Genomic DNA, 23,057 nt, shown 5'->3' with positions numbered 1-23,057 from the left:
CGTGTTGTTGCGGAAAGAGAAATTTATCCGATTGTGTCAGGTGATATAAGGGCTAAAGGTTGTTTCTTATTACCTTGTTGTGGCAAAATGACGAAGACATTAAATCCTGTGAAAACATTATTTACAATGTTATCGAAAATGTTTACTTATTTTACTTTGAATTTTTGTCTATTGTAAATGTTTGAATGACTCGTCTAATCAACTTGACTATTGGCAAATTTTGCAATTTTTCTGGAAGAATGTTATAAATAGTATCTAAAACAGAATTATCTTAGGATTGAGAAAAGGCGGAACTAGGGTACCGATTTTTTATGTCAGGAAATCGACGTATTATATATTTCAAATTCTCGTTCAAATGGTATCAGTTATATATAATTTAAAGAATTCAGTTAATTAATTAAAATAACGGCTGAGAGAATTTCTACTTTCCGCCATTTGCCCAAAACAGACTAAATAAATTAGCTGTAAGTGCCTCGTTTATTTCCGTGAGAATTTCGTAATAATATTTTCCAAATTAAGTATTATATTATTCTAGTATCAATACTTTATAGTACTAGTGGTATAAATAAAATAAAATAAAGTATTTATTAACATAGGACTAGACCTAAAGACAAATGAAAAAAAAATACATTATGTGGATGTTAGGAAGAAATCGAGAGCACCTGATGGACTGTAATAAGAACCCAAACTAGGTCTAGATCTAGGTCTAGGGGGACTCTGTCCTTTCGCCAGGCTCCATCTTCCTCCTACCAACCAAGTTCAAAACTAAAATCATTAGTAGTTCGAACAAAACAAATAATTAGCCGTTTTGTACTTGATTTCTTATTTACTGATTCTTTTTATTTCACTGTGTAAATAATCTGGTAAACTCTAGTGATTTATAATAATAACATTTTAGGCTATCTGTATGTTGACTCTCCAGTTGTTTTGTCAGTATACGACATTATTAGCGACTATTTATGGTGATGTCACCGGAAACTACAATGCATTGTGAATTTATGGTTATTTATACGTTTTACATTATGCTTTATGCACATTTATGCGCGTAACACTATGCTAATGAACGGAAGTGAGCATTCGAGATGTGTGCTCAGGTGTCGTCTTAGAACGGGTTTTTTTCTGGTCTTGTGTAAGTTTTAGATGCTTGCTCTTCATTGTTTGGAATGTTATGTTTAGGGCACAATATTACATTGGTCATAATGTCTCAAAAATTTGAAAGAAACTCTGAAATGTCTGAATCGGTCACAGATATAAAATTGAACGCTGACCAGTTAATAATATAACGTATAATTTTGGAAATGTATAAAAAAGGGGTAATTACGAAACATACATGATACTTATTGCCGCATAAGATCTTTGTCAACATTTAATGAATAGATACAATAAAAGCCGTGGAGCTACTAATATTCTACACTAGATTTTTCCTGCGGCTTCGCCCACTTATTTTGGTCAATATATCGGGCTCTAAGCAACGTATCACTCAAGCTCAACCATTCAACATATCGCGACGATACCTATACCAGATATTAAGTTAGCATCAGCTTTACAACTGTGAAGACTGCAACAAATACTCGTAGTAGCCCACTCACGTTTTCATTATATGTATCGATTATTCTTTTGTCAAAGTTACTGTAGCATTGATTATGAGAACAGATGAAAATGAAATGAAACTATAGTAATTATAAAGTTCTGCTATATTGCTGGTATTGCCGTAAAGATGTATCATCAGATATGTTTCGAAATGGTTGCGTGTGTGGGGACCATAAGGCACGCCATTCCGATTGGGGCCGCCAATTGGTTTCCAGATTTCACGCCTCAGACTAAAAATAAAAAGAATACAGATGCTTTGTTAAAATGCATTGAAAAAAGAATAATCTAGGCGGGTTTCTCTCATCTGAGTATTTTCCCGGTTTCTTTCCAGTCGTGAAACGTAGGAGTCAAAGGTCCGCTAAAATCTTCGCGGATCATCTCCGCATCGATACTGGGATCAGATCGATTTCTTCGCGGATCAATTTGGCCTTTTTAAGCGAAATTCGCACTAATCTAACGTAAAATAAGACACCGCAATACTTTTTATCTCATCTAGTTAGTAGAAAGAGAAAGTATTTGAGTGAAAATCCTGATCTCACATCATTTTGTGTTTAAAACTTATCCAATCTTTTAGATCTCGTATTTCAATTGCCGAAGTTTCTGTTTCCTCCAGACTAGCGTGTTGGAACTAGATTGTTTATATTTATTACTTCCGCATTTAAAACAAGAAACTGTATGATTTCTGCAAAGGAAGTAACAAATGTACCTGCATTGGGTATCTATAATACATTTTTTATGGTGCTTTCAGATGACTAGCGCAATCTCCTGGAATTCATTCATTCAAACTCTTATTATAAAGACTCAATTATTAATAATAATCAATTTAACTTTGATAATTTTCACTAAAGAACTTTAATTGTGGGCCAGTTTATAAAAAAATAATATTTTCAATTTAGATATCATTAGATACAAATAATTTGTTAGTAACAATTTTAATTAACACTATGTTAGTTAAAAAATGCCGTGAGTCAGTCTCACAAGCTATGTGACAGCACCAACCAATACCAGAATGAGAGGACATACTGCTATCACGATGTCGTTGCTAGTTTATTACAGAAATAGAATATAAATATAACAAAAACAGAAAAAAAAGCAGGTGCACTTGAGCAGACCAATGTCACGCACTATTTACCATTACGGCTGATACACTGTAGCTTAATATTGTATAATTAAATTTGGAGATATTGATACTATTGCATTTGTTCCGCTCGTGATGTGATGAAATCTGTGGCCAATATGTCTAGCTTTCTATTCGTTTGTCTACGTTTGAAAAATACTATTTTATTTTATCATTTTAATCTAGTTGGGTAGTATTTTCCTCGGTACGGCGTTTTTCTTTATATTATTTCCAATCTTTTCTCTCAATTATTTACTTTTTGTTGATCTATGAATTTTATCAATGATATATGTATATTAATATCCACTGGAAACTTGACTTTCAGATGAACCAATTTTTTAATAACGATATAAATTATTTCTATCATTTTGATTTGTTACTTTCAAGACAAATGACTAAGCTAAAGCAGCTAAGTTTGCTTGTCTTTGTGTGGTCGAAATGGTTGCAAAGTATGCGCGGTGCATTGTAATTACAAATTGGAGTCTTGCAAGGGTTTGTCACTGTGCAGTCACGCGTATTTTTAGAATCGATTGAATATTAATGATTGTTGTTGTGAAACCACAATGGAATCTGGGATGACCCTGTAAAGTTCGAGAATGAGAAAATAAAAAATATTTTGCTAGCTTAAACTCAAGCTCAACCATTGATTCTATTGCATTTTATGTGTTTATAAGGTAGTGGTTTAATTAAAACTTGAACTCTGTAAGGACACAACAAAAATGAATAGCCAAGTAATGTGCTATTAAATTAATATTCCATCTTCATTCTTATCGCGCGCAGGTTTCTTTCTGACATTGTCCTTTCCGAACCGGTGGGGGTTTATAAAAACTTCTATATATGAGTCAAATTGGTATACAAACTCATATGAGTAGGAACTAGGATTTGAATCTAGAACTTGCCCGTTTCCATAAGGCCCTTATGGAAACGGGCAGGTTCTTGGTTCTAAATAATTTCAAAATGTTGATCCTAATCGTTACACTTCGAGAATCGCCGACCTGTTTTTGCAGCCCATACTGGATATTATGTGAGACATTACTGTGACAATGTAAGTGAAGCCCGATACTTATGATCTAGTTCGCTGTCGACAGTCCTCGGACAAGTTGCTTGGCGTTGTTAATCCAGGTTGCGCATAACATTATCGTATGTTTGCTCGCGTAGACCAATAACGTGTTATTGTCTTTGCACTTAAAATATTTTTGTATGAAATATGATTTATTTTGTAAGTTATTTAGCTCTTGTATTTTATTTATTTATTACTATCTATCTACAAGATGGAAGTTACCCAAGGCTACATTGCAAGGTGATGCTTGATAAATTACATATTTATAAAACTATTCATTGTATATTAAATCAATCGTCAAATTAATCGTGTCGAAACTTTGTTGAAACAATGGTTTAAGTCATCAAATAAAATTGCATTGTATCGTCCGTAATGAAACATGTCGATGATGCCAAGGATATTGATTCGATTGACATTTAAAATCTAAACATAACTTTTCTTTGTAGGTACAACGAAATCATCGTAAACAATGTGATAATATTATAAATGCGAGAGTCTATCTGTCAGTTATACTAATTAATGTATCGAATGACTACGCTATGTCCGACAAAAAATATTTGTCCATGATACTACGTTCCAAAAAGAACTTATAAGACCTATAAGAACTTAATTTTTTGATGCTAAATGTTCACTCGTAAAAGTAGTAAAGTACAACGCTTTTAATGTATGTACTCCAATCATAAGTAATCAGAAACCACACATTTTGTTATATATAAAGTGAAATCAAGCAAAATCAAGAATGTCAAATTGCGCAAAAAACTTATAAAAAACACTGTTCAAATGAGTTTCTTTCAGCATTTCTTAGATAAAGAAAATATGAATGGTCTACTTATATCGGAAGATAGTGAAAATGGTGTCTTCCCTTTTACTCACGTTCCTAATTATCGTACAAATTACCATATGTTATAGGCTATCTTACATAAACGCATACCAATCTCACTTGACCACCATTAGTGACATCTCGACAGTAACTCATTTCTCATCTGCCTTGGCTTTCCATCCTTCCACCGCATATTACCACTCTATTTTCGACCTTATCTTTTCACTTGCAAAGTTCAGATCTAAAGTGCACTTGTACCGGTCAGTTCGGTTTTTTGCAATCTTCATTGCCTCTTATTACAAAGTGATAAAGTTCAAATTCACAGCTGTCAGCAGCCGGATGCATTGGCATGTGCTTTGGAGCGGATGCACCACAATCTACCTTCGCTTTCCTGTATCTCTTCGTTTGATGTGGTCGGTTGTCTTTTTTTGCAGACTGTACTTAATACACTGCAGTCAGAGCTATCGTTCATTTATTTGTACTCGTTTTGTGTGAACATAGGAAATGAAGACCTCAAATTCTATTAGCTTTTGTCAGCGGCAACCCCAGTGGGACACATAATGGGAAGACAGACCTCTAATATCTACAGCTTTTTCCATACTATATAATATTATAAAGATAAAAGATTTGTATTTTTGTTGTATTTGTTCGTAAAGAATAAATTCACTGACAACAAACTCACAACTGGACAGATATTGATTAAATTCGGCACAAAGATGGACTAAATCTTCAGGTGTGATATAGACTACTTTTTTATAGTTTTATCCAAGCGAAGCCGGGGCTGGAAGCTAGTTTGTCTGTAAATGTAATTTTTATACTTCACTTTTATATTTTTTGAGCGGATTATTGCAGCCTACGGACGCCTGCAGCACCAGTGTCACATGCGATGCGCTTTGCCGAGACTTGAGCTAATGCCTGAATGTGTACCCTTTTTGAAGAATTCATGTTGTAGTCTCTGGAGAAAAGTATAATAGAGACTCATTCCACAATCTCAGAGATATAAAACGAATAAATTAAGGTGTAAAATCATGATCAAAGTAATCTGAGGCTATTTTTTTTTATTTCAGGCACAAAGAATGGAGTGCGGAACTGCCGATCTCAGCAGAAAACTGCGTATTGATCAGGTAACAGTATACTTGAATCAGCATAAAATACATTGATGTATAGAAGCTGCAACTGTAATTACTATAATGACAGAGATAATCATTATTTGTGATTGTTATTTTATGCAACAAAAACTATTCGTAATCGGTTGTTATTAGGATCTTGTGATTGTCCAGAGAAGCACTTTTTGGTAACGAAATTTTAGGCACTATTACAACTTCTTAGAACCTCTAATGGAGCTAAGTTAATTTATATTACAAGTATATCACTGCAAGACTCTTTCTAGAGGTATAAGTTTATAGTATTTTATCATTAAGTGTTCCAAATTCCTGACCTTAGCAACAACGACATGTCTGATTTCATTCTAAAGCCTGCTTTCCATCAGTCAAATACGCTCCACGCTGTCATATCAACCATTGAGATCGTTTTGATCAACTCGACTTCAAAGTAGTTTTGCGCACTATTATCAATCAATGTCGCTGACCAACAGATTTGTTTCTCACGTCTCTGCGGATTTCGTTCCGTGACTGGTAATAAAAAATGTGCGTGAGGTTCCACTCTAGAGTAGCTTCATATCGTCCTGTGGGTGTCGTATGAAGCGATTAATAGTAATATAGCATAGACAGCTGACAAATAACAATAGCATTATTAAGGACTGTTGACGTCGACAGGCGGCTGGTTGCAAAATCACAGTCTTCAGTTCAAATCAGAATCTTCACATTATAGGGTATTTTTTTACGATGTCTGAAAAACTCTTGTTTTACAGTACTGACTGGTGCCTGTTTTGGTATAAGAATATAGCATTAATTTTAACGTATTGGCTTCTGAGGTTCTCCCCACCATATCTTGTGGATCCAAACGAAGCACATCAAATCAATCAGTGAAATAATATTCTGACAGGCGTAGATGAAGTTTGGCATCGGCCCTTCGAGTAATGGTCCTGCTTATTAGGACTATAAAATTATATATGTCAGTTGATTTACATAATTCATTTCTAGTCAATTGATACAATTCTAGTCACGAACTTATAAATTCCTAAATATTTTCTGGCTCATACTAAAAAGCCGAAAGATTTGAAGAAATTGAAGAAAGAAGCGATTGTTATTACATTTTTAAGTTGTTAAAAAAAAGAAAATGGCTGTTGAATTATGAGGTTACTTACATAACCAGTTTGATGCCAATACACCTGCATTAAAAAAACAAACATCAGCTGTTCTGTTTTACTTTTAAGAGCAATTATTGTCCGCTTTTTATGACTGGCCAATTACCTCTCGTTATTTTAAATATCGAATGTCTTCTTGGTTCACCGTTATATTTTTTATCTTGGTTATTTATGGATGAACGTATTTTGCGCACTAATTTCCTTTAATAGCATGACCAACTGTAAAAATATGTGTAACTATATTATTATTTTTACAATACCTAGTTTAATTTTTGTCACAAATTGTTCTTGTCGCCGTAGTGTGAGAGAAAATGTTGTGTAAAATTAATATCAATATAAAAGTTTCAACAGGGCAAATTTTTTATAGTGCTAAACAACATAAAGCCATTCAGATCGCATAATATTTAAGGGTAGAAAAAGACTCTCTTTTTGTATTGCAGAATGGCCGGTAGACGTTCCTCTGAATAACGTTGAAGAGTTTAACTGTATGAGATTAATTTAATACGAGTAATAGCAATAATAGCTATGCGAGTCAGTATAATATGCGTCAGTAGAACAAATCGAGTGGCCGGATCGAGAATATCGATTTCAATCGAGCAAACGATTTACGTAACGGTTCCGCTCTACGTGTGACGTGCCGAATCATCGATACATCGATTGTGCTGCCGACAATAAATTGAATCGGTCACAGCACAGGTGTTATAGAAAGACAAGATATTTTTATAACTTTTACATGTGTGGGTGTATACGTAGGTGACCATAGATGCTATGGACATCGGCATAAATACAAAGTGTCTCTTTTTGAAAAATCTACCTATGTTGATAAAATATAACTTGCTTAATAACTTAAGACAGAAGGTCCCTTAAGTAGGGACTAAATAAATAAATCTATTTGGCTAATCATGGATCTCACAACTTTTTACGGCAGAAAAACTGAAATTCATCTTGAGTTAACTCATTAGGGGTAAAGACTTTGTATGTTTGGAAACTGGAATCGAAAGCGGGATGGGAATGAGCACAAACTACTGGTCGAAGAATCTGTCGTAAACCCTATGAATAAGATGAATGCAAGACTTTGTTTAGTGTCGTATTGTACACGTAGAACCTGGCTGCAGTTCAAGCAACGCGATAATTTTAAAAGCAAACATTTTTTAGATTATTTTGGGATGACAAATAGAAGTAGCTACTCATATAATATTATCTTTCTGTAGTATTTCTGGAAAGAAATGAAATAATTATTTTCAATAAATCCCACTAAATATTAAAAATGCGAAAGTTTGAATGTGAGATCGTACTCAATCACACAATTTCTAATGTACAGATTTCTATAAACATAGCACACAGTAGCACTTAAGATACTTTTCATTCCGACAAAATATCTCACGGGAGCGAAGCTCCGGGGCTAAGCTATATTATATTATCGCTTGAATATAGACAACAATCATAAGATGAAATGGTAAAGTGCCGCGATAGGACTTCGTGGGAACCCATAAAGAGCCGACTCACCGCCACTGAGATTTCTCTTGAGAACGAACATTGCTTAGTTACAATGTAATCTACACGTTAGGACAAGACAAAACGACGCAATGTACGGCGATTGGCAGCAACATTTATATGCGGATTTATGTTTTGACCATTTAAATAGAAGTTTTGATAAAATCAGTGGCTTTGTGTTTATTTATCTAGTCATTTGTGTGGATCTAGTAATGTCACGTAAGGATGGATTTTGTAAAAGTACTAGATGCTTTTTGTTTGAGAATGAGGACAATTTAATTTATTGTAATAAACAATATACATAAAAAAAAGAAAAAGAAATTATTTATTTATCGATTCTTAACAAGCTCGTTTGTAATTTTTTATGAGAACGAAAATTAAATCGATTGTAAATTAATCGGCAGTTAGTCACTCGTGTAATCCATCATCGAAACCGGACTGCTGCGAACCGTACAACGCGATTTCGGTAAATCGATTAAGGGAAAGTATTTTCATAAGTAAAACTATTATCACATATTATGCCTAAAGTGGTCGTGAGTCGTTTTGATAGTTTGCACTGCTCTAGTTTATGTTATTACGTGGAATGAAACACGTCCAAAGAGCAACACACAAGACTTCCATGGCAATGTTAATTAGTGATTAACTATAACCTTCCCAATTTTATATGTTGGAAATTTTAAACCTGGTCACTAAGGGTTTCATGAAGACAGGCACATGCCTGTCTGAACATCGAATGTCATATGTAAACTTATTTACCATCTGATCTATTGTTTCTGAGGTTAGCACTTCAATATAAATACACAGATTTACCTGATCTGGGAAGTAGGAAAAACAAAATACAAAAAACGCTGGATATACCCATAAATTAAACCATGCGAAGTGAAGTAGGAAAGCGGACCTGACTCCCCTAATTCCAAAGCTTTGTGTCTGAGGAAAGAACCGAGAAAAAAAACGGGTTGCCCTCCAGGAGTGCCGGCAGAATTGAGAACTTGAATATACGTCGTGCATTTCTGACGTCTTTCGATCGAATTTTCGATCAGTGACGCGAGTTTAACATTTTTACCCCTCACAAAAAGTGTACAGCACCGTTGTACACAATGAAGGTTTCACTTCAAAAACATTTCACTAATAAGTATAATATTCGTAAATTATAGTTTTACGTCTAACATGATAATTCAGCTACTTACTACGCCCATTTATCCGTTAATCGAGAAAGGTTTCCGGAGACTTGCCCTTAACAACCGCTCTGATCAGGTTATACATGTTTGGATATGTGGAGCATTGGGTTAAACGCACCTCGCGAACTTACGAGCATCATATGTACCTGTAGTAGTACCTGTGCAAGTTTTGGAGTGTCCGAAGTATATTTTTGTATCGGTATATATCCAACGTTTCAACTGATACGTAAGATCTTAGTGCTTCGTATCTTGGATGATAAAATTATAAAAAACGAACTTTATTTCACAATACATCAATCAATTTATTTATTTGTAAGTACAAAATTACAAAGAAACAAGTCGAAATCTAAACCCAAGTCATTCATAAATCGAACAACAGGAATCTGTATTCCAAAATCGAACTAAAAAGAACGAGAAACTTCTCTTTTTTGCTTTTTTTTTTGGGTCTCGGGTTCCTCCCAAATCATGTCGCCGAGTCCCTGAACCATACCGGTGGAAACTGGTTTGGGCCGGGTTCATTCAGAGAACTATAAAAAACTCGTTTGTAGTCTCGACATAATTTTTAGGGTTGTGAGGAATAATAATGGAACAGTATTTTTACACGGACACAAAGTCGCGAGCAAAGCTAGTCATCGTCATCATGGGGTGCCATCTTCGAGTTGAAGTTTGGAGGTCAGCATACGGAAACCTTCGCGGCTTTTGGCCGCTATTTTCAGTTGGAAAGTTGGTTAGCTAGTCAAATAGTTAAATAATAATTTAAAAAAATATATAAAAATCCACCATTTCAAATAATGCACGCTTTTTAACATAGCCCTTTGTTGGGATACGACGCTTTAGTACTAAGGGAGAAACTAGGAAATTGCTTAGATGAATGAGAACCCTGTTAGTGCCTTTTCAATAAAATATTTGTAGGGAACCCGTACAGCGTTGATTTGATACTCGCTCGCTTTGTGTATTGTATGGATGCGATTGTTGTAAGAAGAATACAAAATTCTTAAAATTTTATTTCTCTTTTATGTCAGGGTCAAAAGTTAACAAGTCCTTTTCATATTTTTCTTTGTTATATTTTTGGTAGAATTTACATTTTGTTGTTTAGCGAGGTTTTGGTGTTTTTCTAAATATTATCTTGTATTTTTGAATTTCGTTTGAAAGGCGTTCTGTAATATGATTTAATTTTGACCATTATTACTTAAATTATACTCTGTTCCAAATAGATATAATATAATAAAACATTATTGGACACTTGATACTCGTGAGTGAAACGCTTTTAGCAATATCTCAAACCACAGGAATCCGTATGTAGCCCTTTGCAGCCCACTTTAAGTTCTTCAGTCTATACCGGCCGTGTACCACAGCAGATTTAGGTAATGGAGGAAACTTGCTCAAAATTTTTTTTGGTATTTAGGATATATAATTCTTTCCTTCTGATACTGAGCTTAGATCGAGTTTTCATTGAAAAAAATCCTATAAAATATCTCTGAGCTCAGTGTGCCTTTTGGCAAAGGCCTCCTCCACTGGTCTCTGTCTAAGGCCACTCTAGATTTTGAACATAGTATTTCTTTATTTCTATTAAACTTTAAAAGGTTACATTATTTTAATGTTGCTAAACTACTTAGTAGTTAAACGTCAATTGACTACAAAAGAAAGTCCTACGTAAAATGTTAGTTTGCTAATTGAATTGTCTAGATAAAGTCAATAGAATAGAAGAATAAAACTAAATTAAATCATATTCTGCTTAGTTCGATCTTGGGAAAATCGATTTGGGAAATTAAACAAATATTTAAGGTTTGTCTATGTTATAATTGAAGGATATTGTGGGAAGGATACATTTTCGCCTATTATGCAACAGAATTTATATTATGGCACTATCCATTCTGATATTTTTCAACACTCTGATTTTGGTTTCACTAATGTAAATCAAATATTTTTGATTTTAAATAAAACACTGAATGTCATTTTTTAAAAGCACTCAGATAGTCTTCAGTTTGACCCCCAGTCGCACAACTTCTGTACTATCTAAAAATTTTGTCCGTTTTTCTCTTCATTCATGGTAACATTATTCACAGCTGCGTGCGTGTCTTCCTATCTCTTTACACGTATCTGCGAGACGCATAAGGTGCTTATTGCCTTAAACAGCATTAATTATGAACATAACACTCAGTAGCTCTGATTATACAATGGCATTCGCAGTACAGTGATGCGTGTAATTGTCGAGAAATCGCGAATTATGAAAATGATATTGTCGTAATTAAAGCGAGGTTAGTTGTTAACAAGTGCGATTCTGCGTTTCCTTGTAAGAAGAGATATCATCATCATAGTCATCTGCAGCTCTCTGGGACCCACTGCTGGGTATAGGCCTTCTGTTTAGCCAACCTTATCTGTCATGGGCCATCTTTATTTTGTTGTTGTCAGGAATTTCTTTTACATCGTCGATTTATCTAGCTGCCGGATGTCTTATGAAGAGAACTGAACAGACGGTAAAGAGTGACAGAGAGACTTTCGCATTAATATATATTATTAGACTGGATACATACGATCTGAAATAATGATTTAATCACAATGATAGAAAAAAGAACTAAAGAAATTAGTGATAATAACTACTCAAATACGACATAATTGCAAACCTAGTATGTGAACCTGGTTAAATAATGTTCATAGTAGTAGTAACAAATAAATACTTAAGTTTATTTCTAAGTAGAGCATGCTAAATAGCATAGATTAAATTAATTAATCATAGTTACGTATCTAATTGTTATTTATAGATAACATATTGATTCGTAATCGACTTTCCCACAACACAACACTTATGGCTTCAAAATGAGCGCGCGTGACTTTTGACCCACCGAGGGGCCGATCTCTGGGAAAGTGGCTATAGTGGGACGTGACCCACATATCCCACGTGGGTGGGACACCTGCCCCACGAATCAGATGACACGATAATGTGATAGAATTGGTTTGATGTTGACGTTTCAATTGCGTGAAAGTTAAAATGTTTATTCTAAACAGCTTTCTTGTATGATTATTGTAATTATATTTGCGATCGATGATTGTATGGATAGTAATGTATGTAAATAGGTAATAATTATAATAAATCGTTCTACCATTAATCTGATTTTTTGTTTTATTTATTAGAGTGGTTCAGTGAGGTATTTACAATCTTGGACCGCGAGTACTTTTAATGGATCTGCATTTGAACTTTTATTTCTAAAAAGACTGATTCAAATATCCTACGTATGCTTCCGTGGAAATCGTATGGGAGTCGTATTATAAGTGACAAAAACCTTCACAGCTGAGAGGCAACAACAGCACCTCTTTAGGCAGACGGCCGATCGTAAATCTAAAGCAAAATCTTCAAGTTTTTTTTAAAGGACTCAAATGATAGATATTTTTTTGGAGAGGTGAAGAGAGGATACTCTCAGATGACATATAGAGAGATCCTATGTGAGAAAGTGCCAAAACTTAATAAAAGTTTCGATTCTCAGTAATTACTAGATATATACCTAGTCAAGATTCTGAGTATGATGTATTTTGTCCCACAAAAAGGTTTTGTGTGGGTCACAGTTATGTAGCTGAGCTCATAATTAGATACCGTATCCATTCAAATGATCCATCAAGTTGTTTACTGACCAGTCACAGGAAATGAATACCGATGATCTCTCGAATTGCGCAATCGATAGTATAATCGATTCAGAACATCGATGCATTGTGGCCTGGTGAAAGCTGACCACTTGCACTTCAATTTTGGTGATGCGACCCGAGCCTACTTATAAAGATTAACTGACGCTGCGCAAGCGATGACATTTTTGACAGATATACCTTTTAAATTATTGTTGTAAAGTTCATGAGTCTTTCGTTATTGATGAATTTGTATGGAATTTATATTTAGGATTTCGTGGTAATTTTTTTGATACCTTTCTGATTCGTCAGAGGAAAATCGTCGTGGAATAAAAGCAATTCAAAGAGTGATTTGCTGTTGCCTCAGTTATCATGTCCTTTATCTGTGTGCCCCGTCGCTTTTGCATGAATTTCCATACATGTAGTTTGAAGTACGGAGAACGGGTACCTCCTTTTCAACCTAGAAAAATCAATGTTCCAGTGGGAAATTTACGCAGGTGAAGCCACGAGAAAAATCTAGTTGTTATTTAAAATAAAAAAATACTTTCGCCTATTATGCATCAGTAATTTTCTGATACTTTTTTTAAACTTTTGGAAGTATTTACGGCCTGTAAAGTAATTTTAAACTTTTAACCAGTTTTTGATTGATACAATTAATATAATGATTTCTTTTAAAAGTTTCAATCCCACAGACACGGAACCGGATATAGTTTCTATTATCAAATAGATTTTGATGAATTTTTGCAAAAACTTTTTATCATCTGCAGCATCTGTTTAGCATACTCAGTTAATTGACTAATTAATTAGTAAAATCACATTTAAAAAAATGATTTATTGCCGAAAGTTGTTCATTTACTTTGATATCCATACAAAACTCTGTGACGCTTTCATGGCTAAACCGCTGGACCGATTTTGGAATTTGAAATAGATATAGTTAATGGTCCATTAAAATTCCCACGGGAGCGAAGACCCGGGCAACATCTAGTCAGGCATGATTTAGAAAAGATAATCAAGAACTATTCGTATAACCACAGACTTATATATTAAGCGCATTAACCATACTTGAAACTTAAGTGTCTAGAGTCTAGATCCTAGACTATGACATACAGGCGCTGTTATAGTGAACGGCAGGTCAAAGGTGTTTGTCCGTTTGTACGAATTAGAAAGGACATGTTGCCATTCACCTTATATGGAAGGGCGGTAGGGACTGGGCTGCTATCTGAATGTATGGTCTACAATATCTAAATATCTCTCTTAACTCATTAAAATTTGAAACACACAAAAAGAGGGGTGGTATAAGTTGAACGTGTCTGATATCTGTCTATGCCATCGTAGCTCCCAAACGGATAAACCGATTTTCGTTTAGTTTTTATTGTGTGATAGATAATTTTATCTCGAGTGTTCTTAGCCATGTTTCATGAAAATCGGTTCAGCCGTTCAAAAGTTGTAGCGAAATGAATATTGAAAGTCTGGGGTTTTTTAATTAGTCTAACAAATAAACTTGTTTAGATAGTTTGGTTAGCTTTCCAAGACTTTTTAGACTCTAACTAAATCTTATCAAACCGATGGGAAAATCCTTTATTTTTGTGTTAATAGCATTCTAAATACGATACTACAGCCTTTGTTAATTACCTACGTTTAGTTTAGATCGTTGTTAAATCTTAGGGCTGTGTGGTTCCCGCCCTAGAATAGGACCACTCTATATTCTTCTGTTGAAGATGTACGATACAGATTACATATATCGATACATAACTATGGCAACAATAGCATTCTCAAGGAAGATCGACAACACATCCTGAATCTTCGATATTGATGATGAACAGCCCAATGGAATCGCGAATCTGTATCTTTAAATGTAATCAGTAAAAGATATTAAGTTCTACCTTATTGGTAGCTAAATTTTAATACATACTAGCTTTTGCCCGCGGCTTCTCCCGCGTGAATGTCATAGCAAAATATCAGTATTTTTTATCGCAAATTTTAAAGTAAATCTGCTCCGTGGATTTTTATTTTAATTTTCCTACAGGACCCTCCTCATTTTCCGAAATGAAATGTCTATAAGATGTTAGCCCGGGATTCCGAGGCATTTTTGATTCATATCATAATTAGATTCATATCAATCATCCTACGGGAACCTGACCATTTACCGGGATGAAATGTATCTAAAATATTAACCCGGTATATAAGGTACCTACATACCAAATTTCAAGCAAATCGGTCCAGTAGATTTCGAGTGACGCGCGTTCAGACAGACAGACAAATTTTTCCAAAACTTTATTTTCGTTATCTATATCAGTAACTAAGTATATTCCATGAAGAATTTAAAAAAATATCCAATGTACAAATTTGGGCTTTCTTCAATTTTATTATATGTATTGATAACGCTCTGACAAATCATGGGAAATAATAAAGGAATTAATTTTATAGCAAATCAAAATAAATCATTGTATTACTTACCACGATATTACAAATTCCTAAATAGTTTGCAAACGTGAATAGTTTCTATTTCTTGCTTCTCAGACGGATTACAAAACCAGATCCGATACCTCATTATTACAAGCCTGGCGCCTGCTATCGATAACGTTACAATTTACAATCGAGTAGATTTTATCGATGGTCCGGTAAATTTATCGATATTAGAGCTTTATCGCGGGCGGTTGTAATTGAGGATTTTAACATTAACCAACGGTATTTCACACTGATCATGAATTTATATTCGGTTTAAGATTAATTGCTTTAACCATTGCTTCAGATTGTTATTTTTATAATTATTCCACTTACGTAAAAACTTAATAGTACAGTCAACAGTATATAAACCTACTCAAAATCAGTGCAAATTTGCCACTATTGCCCCGGCATAAAACATTTCCAAGTATCGGTCAGAGACGTTCCTAACCGATGACGTCCCTAACCGATACTCGTAAATGATTTAAATTTAAATTACACAGATTGAGCTAGCCCCAAAGTAAGTTCGAGACTTGTGTCATGGGTACTACTAACTCAACGTTACTATATTTTATAATTCATAATTATATAGATAAACATCCAAGACCCGGGTCTTGCCAATCAGAAAAATATCATTTTCCATTATGACCCGACCGGGGATCGGACCCGGGACCTCTCGGTTCAGAGGCAAGCACTTTACCACTGCGCCACCGAGGTCATCATGATGGATCCCTCCATTCTAGGACCATTTCACCTATTTTAGGGGTGAGACCTTTTTTAAAGCTGGTGACTCACTGGTACCACATAATATTAGCTTCAAACTATGTCCCCTATATGTAACGTTCCACGAGAGAGTCCAATCCATATTCTCCCGTGGATGTTTTACTTACTTACTCGTAAGAAACTAAGGAACACACAGCCTTGACAACTGATAATAGGCAAACGATTGCACTCCTAAGGACGGTCGACGTCAGGCAGGCGGACGCTTGTAAAATCAAGGCTGAATCTTCAAAATTTAAAGGTTTATTTTTTACATTAATCTCGGGCTTCGCGGGCTTCACAGCCTCAATAATGTGATCGGAAAGAAAATGAGAAACTCAACATAAATATGATCTACGTATGAGTATGGTTGTTTTTAGCAGGCCCATCATTTGCTACAATGTTACAACACTAGGCGGCATAAGAATATCTTAATTTCCAATCGATATAAATCGATACAGCGGATACGACCATGCGTCGATATATCAAAATTAATAACGCAATAAAAATAAACAATTCAACAACTGTACACGTTTCCTATACTTCCTACAGCCGGGCATGAGAACTGGGGCAGTTTCTGCTGACAATGTGCAGAGGAAATCCAACAGAGTTCAAGCTGTATGTAACATTATAATTAATTAAATAGCGGATATGACAGCAATATCAATTAAGAGTGATGTTGTTGCTCGAAATTAAATTGGATATATACTTAATAAAATACTTATTAAAACTTAATTTTACGTAATTAAAAATATTCTTTGCAACTAGCAAAACGTTCAGATGAGAGAGAGAGTACCTACTTAAAATAGTATTAAATCAGGCATCAAAAAGATTTTTTTAAAATTGATGAAATTGCAAATCTTGAGGTTGGAACTCCTACGGTAATCGATCTCCATAGTCGGCGAGTCTAATTTAATTTGAAAAAATATTTCAACAGTGGGCGGAAAAGGGCTGTACCTAATTATTGATTTGTGCCCTAATTTTAGTGACTCAAATGTTCTTTTGCGTCTTTTGTTAAGAAACGAGCGACTACGACGATACGCAACTACCGACTTAATGTTTTTATCACACACCAACATATTAATCTTAAGTCTTTTCTCTGTATGTGAGATGTAAATTTATTTGATAAAATTAAAGTTCTTTAACTACATTTCAAATTTAAAACGTACAATAACGGTCATCGTGAAACTAAACAAACACAAAATTCTACAACAGCTTGGTCTCTCGCATTCTGTTGTAGTAGGCCCAACAAATAGACAGACAGACATACAAGGACAGTGCATAATTGTGCAAAGAGTCATGGTGAATTGGTGAATGGGTGAACCTAAGTCTTACTTTTGTTGCATATTGAATTGACAGTTGTCCATTAAATAAATTATAAGGGCTTGCGCAGTTGAAGGTCCTTATGTCAGTCTATTAAGGCAGGTGCACAAAGACCGTGCGCGTGCGCATTGTATGGAATTGTAACGCGATGCTTGCTTAAGCGCGAGTACACACGCGTGTACAATTTCACACCGAAAGCGCAAGCAAACGCGAGTCGGTGTAAACTGGCCTTCAGAATGTGACGGTTTGCCAGTTTTTTTATAATATCAACAAACGTATAAGCGTTGGATACCTGAACATGCTAAAAAGCCAGCCGTTTTAGTATATTCAAGATTTTAATTTTTTTTGTATGTAGAATAAGTCCTGGATTTGCAAGCTTTTGTTTAGACACACTTGCAAGTTTTTGCTTGCTCATACTACAGTCGCTTCATGGAAACCCATGGCAATGCATTGATAATATTATTTATGACCTGATGGTGCACCCAGAATCGGGTCCCAACGAGGGAACTTCACCGTTGAGAAGTTCCCTCCTTCCCTCCCTATTAAACCGATATGATATTTTAGGCGTTGAATTCAACAAGATCTCTCTGACGACAATAAAAGATTGCGACGAAAATTACACGTATGTAAAAAACTCTGGAGATCTTGGTGTTTAGTAAACACTTGGTACCTTGACATTAGATTCGCATATTTTAAAGACTATGTGAATTATGCTAATTAAATCTAACAAAGCCAAAACTGTTTCGACTAAGCTAATCCAATTATAATTTGTGAACTACTTGCACTTTCGCTAGTAATAATCTCCTGTTAATTGCAAGAACAATAGTGAAAGTCCCTTACACATTGTAGGACAACATTACACCTGATATTACCACAAACATGTAGCTTCTATTGCAAGGGCATAGAGTTCATAATGGTATGCATGAGATGAGAATTGAGAACAGATTTACTTTCGTTGAAACATGAAGTGGTATCGCTTATTTTGAAACTAATTCATTATTGTAATACATATAACTGTGAAGTTATGATGTTTTGGTTAGCATATTATATTAAATGCGAAAGTTTGTTAGGATGTATGTGTGTATGTATGTTTGTTACTCTGTCATGCAAAATCTACATGACGGATTGTTATAAAATTTGGTATATGGATAGAATATATATGAAATGCCCACGGGAGGGGAGCAGCTAGTTTTTACTAGATTTTGTTTATGTTAATCTGCTATTAAGTCGTTGTCAATGGAACTTGGAAAGAAAATATCATTGTTTTTTGATATTTTCATTATAAGGGTCCCTCAAAGATATATACGTTTATTTGAAGTAATAATATAATATTTGCTCGTTTCTTGGCGGAAATAACTCAAAAAGAAAGTATCTATATGGATCTGTTGATGAATCGCATCGTGTTTTCATCATTCGATTCCTTTGTACTTATATTAGATCAGCGAAAGCTAATAGAAAGCAGAAGTCTTCAATCCCAGTACTTCAATCCAAATCTGAGAATCGTATCTGCTCCACATCGATTCTACCATCTCGAGATGAAATCGATAAGTGGTAATCTATTAATGTATTTTTCGGTCTCATTAAAGTAGGTAAGTATATTAAACATAAGTATACAAACAATAATTTGTCTCAGTATAATTCGGTGAAAAACTCAATGGGAAGAATTCTGGATCTTGTTGTAACTGACATGTGTTCTTGTGATGTTAGTGAATCTGCTGATTCTTTGTGTAACGTTAGTCCACTGCATCCTCCTCTTCTAATCAAGATTCCAACCTCCGTTGAAAATACCTTAAATTACAATGGCAATAGCAGGCCAAACTTCTATAAAGCTAACTATAATGCAATTAATCAACACCTAGCGTCTGTCGATTGGGTGAAACTTTTTTCAAATATCTCGGATATAAATCAAATTGTCGATATTTTCTATCAGCAACTACAAGATGCTATACAAAAGTTCGTTCCAAAAACTAAAAAGCGTAACAACAAATTCCCACCCTGGTTTAGTCGAGAATTGATCAATAGGCTGCGGGAAAAAAATAAATATAGACAAAACTACGCTAAATACAAAAACCCCCGCGATTTATTTTCTTTTAAATTACTGTCAAAACGTTGCAAGACTCTCGCGAATGAATGCTATAAATCATACATAACACGACTAGAAGAAGATATTGCCAAAAATCCAAAATCTTTTTGGAGTTTTGTAAAGCGTAAGCGCGGTGGTGCAGGGTCTTACCCAGGAACTATGTCTAATGGTACTATAACAACTTCAGACGGCACAGAAATTTGCGATCTCTTCGCCTCATATTTTTCATCAGTATATAACGAAGGGCAGAGTACGAGTACGTCTAATAATGCCAATAGTGACAACTCGCTCGGCTCCTTCGAGGCCCATGGTGATAACCTGTCATCTATAACAATCACGAGACAGGAAATTTTGAGTCAGTTAAAAAATTTAGATTGCTCAAAAGGCGCTGGAGCAGACGCAATTCCTCCAATTTTTCTTAGACGTTGTGCAACCAGCCTAGCTGATCCAGTTCAATTTATCTTTAATAAATGTCTCACCCAGGGAGTATTTCCAGAGGTATGGAAATTGGCTAAAGTCGTTCCTATTCATAAAGCTGACGAAAAACATCTTGTCAATAATTACCGACCTATTGCAATACTATCTTGCTTGGCAAAAATTCTGGAACACTTAGTACGTCCGCACATTCAACGGCACTTTGACAAGTACTTAACCGAGAGACAGCACGGCTTTGTTAAGGGCAGATCTACCTGTACTAATCTTGTTGAATTTACTGATGAGCTAACTAAATCTATTGATAATCAAAATGAAACAGATGTAGTCTATACAGATTTTAGCAAAGCCTTCGACAAAGTCCCACATAACGTCGTACTAGAAAAGTTAAGCATGTATGGATTCAGCGGAAATGTACTCAAATTTTTTGAAGCGTATCTGTCTAACAGGTCATTTTATGTTGTAGTAAACGGATTTGTCTCATCACAGTACATCTCTTCTTCAGGTGTTCCTCAAGGGTCTATTTTAGGTCCCATTATCTTCACAATATTCGTTAACGATCTTCCATCCCAGTTTCTAAATTGTTCATCGTTTATGTTTGCTGATGACCTAAAACTTGCCAAAGAGATAAACTCCGTCGACGACAGCTCACTCTTTCAAAAAGACATAGACGCCCTATGTCAATGGTGTTCTAAAAATGGAATGCATTTGAATGCCAGTAAATGCTGTTTGATTAAGTTTACACGTAAACAGAACATCCATAAGACGGAATATCATATCAACGGAAATAAAATACAGGAAGTCGAAGTTGTCAGAGACTTGGGAATATTACTAGACAAAAAACTTACTTACGTTCCCCATATTAATTCTGTGATAAAACGAGCTTCCCAAATGCTGGGCTTCGTAATTAGAAATGGCAAAGTTTTTCGCAAACCGGCAACTAAATGTACTCTCTACAAATCCTTAGTACGCCCAATTTTAGATTACGGCAGTGTAGTTTGGCGCCCCCATTTCGCGACTCATGCATTGCGGATTGAACGGGTACAAAGAAGGTTTACACGCAGATTATACAACGGGATCAGTGGATTGGCAGATATTCACAATTTATCTTTAAAAAAATTCCGCACTTCAATTTTGAGTTGCTTGAGTACCTAATTAACGTAAGTAAAAGTACCTAGTTATGTTGTTTTTAAAAAAAAAAATTTTATTATTTTCTTCTTCATTTCTCATATCTTGTAATACTACCTACACACACATTAAAAATATGGATTGTTACCCATTGCATGCTGGGTTTACCTTTAATTGGTCGATCAATTAGAACTAATTCTTTTATACATGTATCATCTTTGTATAATATGTTGTTTCGATTGTTGGTGAACTAAATAAATAAAAAAAAAAAAAACATGCTTTTTGACTTCAAAATCCGTGACGTCACATTACATTACTGTCATAATAAGTTCCATATAAAATGTTGTTTTTGACATTAGAATAAAGTTAGTGCGGGATTGTATTTCACTTCTCACCATCGAATCGATTCGAAGTATGACGCAGCGAACCAATCATATTGCAGTGTGGTTGTCGTTACGTCACAATAAATAAAATAAATAAATAAATATATTAGGACAAATCACACAGATTGAGCTAGCCCCAAAGTAAGTTCGAGACTTGTGTTATGGGATACTAACTCAACGATACCATATTTTATAACAAATACATATATAGCTAAACATCCAAGACCCGGGCCAATCAGAAAAAGATCATTTTCCATCATGACCCGACCGGGGATCGAACCCGGGACCTCTCGGTTCAGAGGCAAGCACTGTACCACTGCGCCACCGAGGTCGTCAAACTGATTGACAATGGCGCAATGTGATTGGTTCGCTGCATCTCACTTCGAATCGATTCGATGGTGAGAAGTGAAATGTAAACCCGCATTTCGCCCACTGATTTGACTAGTTGGAGAATAGCCAATTAATGACTCCATCAGAACGCCCTAAAATCTTACTAACACATTAACTGTCCATAAAATTGCGTCGTAAATTAGAACCTTAACAGTTTTCTTCGTATGCCGTTGCATAATTTACCAGGCTAGGTGTGAAGGTGTTTACGATATGCGTGTGACCTGGTCCCGGTTATATGGGCTTTTCGTGAGATCGCCGATAAGTATCTATATACATGGCTTCTATCACTCTTTGTATGGTGTTGCTTTTGCAATTCTTAATTGGAGTTGTAATCTATATTGATTGGTGTTAAATTGTCAATATGTCGAAAATATATCGATATGGTCAGATCATACTCCATCGTCCTGGGGTCTAAGTTGGTAGCTCTAAATACTTACTAGATTTCGTGTGATTTGTGTGAGGTCTTGATAATAATGTGCTATTGTCGCTTTGTTTTTCAAATCTACTTACGAGTATCTACAATTTTCTTATGATCTTTTTGATTCAATTAATCTCATTTTATCTCACAGTCCGTGTATAGCTTGCATTAATAATTTCTAATACCATAGCCTGGTGTTATTTTTTCTGTTCTCAAAATATGTTCAGATCACAATTCTTTAGTTTTTTCATTCAACTGCAACTTGCAAAGAGATTTTTCATTATATTTTTACACCTATTGGTTGATTGATAGAAAAAGCCTCAGGCTTTAAGTCCGCCTTTTACATGTTTTTGTAATAAAGTTAAATAGGTAATTAGTTAAAGCTTCATTTGAAAATTTAATGCAATTGCAGCATTTGTAACTTTATAATTTGTTCGCTGACACCAATTTTAACAATGTCAGTAAAAGTACTAGACGTTAATCCAATAATCACTGTTATATCATACCAATTTGCCGATTCTACGCAGATTATAGACATTCGTAATCGATTGCTTAC

General features: G+C 34.9%; 1 protein-coding gene across 4 annotated transcripts in view; it reads left to right on the top strand.

Moving 5' to 3' along the window:
* The window catches only part of LOC128672118 (axoneme-associated protein mst101(2)), a 135,781-nt gene that overhangs the window by 86,538 nt on the left and 26,186 nt on the right, over window positions 1–23,057 (top strand). For 3 of the 4 annotated variants that reach the window (XM_053749043.2, XM_053749041.2, XM_053749044.1), the window contains one exon: window positions 5,655–5,711. The exons of the other annotated variant lie outside the window; for it this stretch is intronic. In XM_053749043.2, the coding sequence (XP_053605018.1) occupies window positions 5,655–5,711 (57 nt within the window). The remainder of the gene's footprint in view (window positions 1–5,654; window positions 5,712–23,057) is intronic. 4 annotated transcript variants of the gene reach the window in all.

The sequence above is a fragment of the Plodia interpunctella genome, chromosome 8 (assembly GCF_027563975.2).
Source record: "Plodia interpunctella isolate USDA-ARS_2022_Savannah chromosome 8, ilPloInte3.2, whole genome shotgun sequence".
NCBI lineage: Eukaryota > Metazoa > Arthropoda > Insecta > Lepidoptera > Pyralidae > Plodia > Plodia interpunctella.
This window is presented reverse-complemented; position numbering and strand designations above follow the sequence as displayed.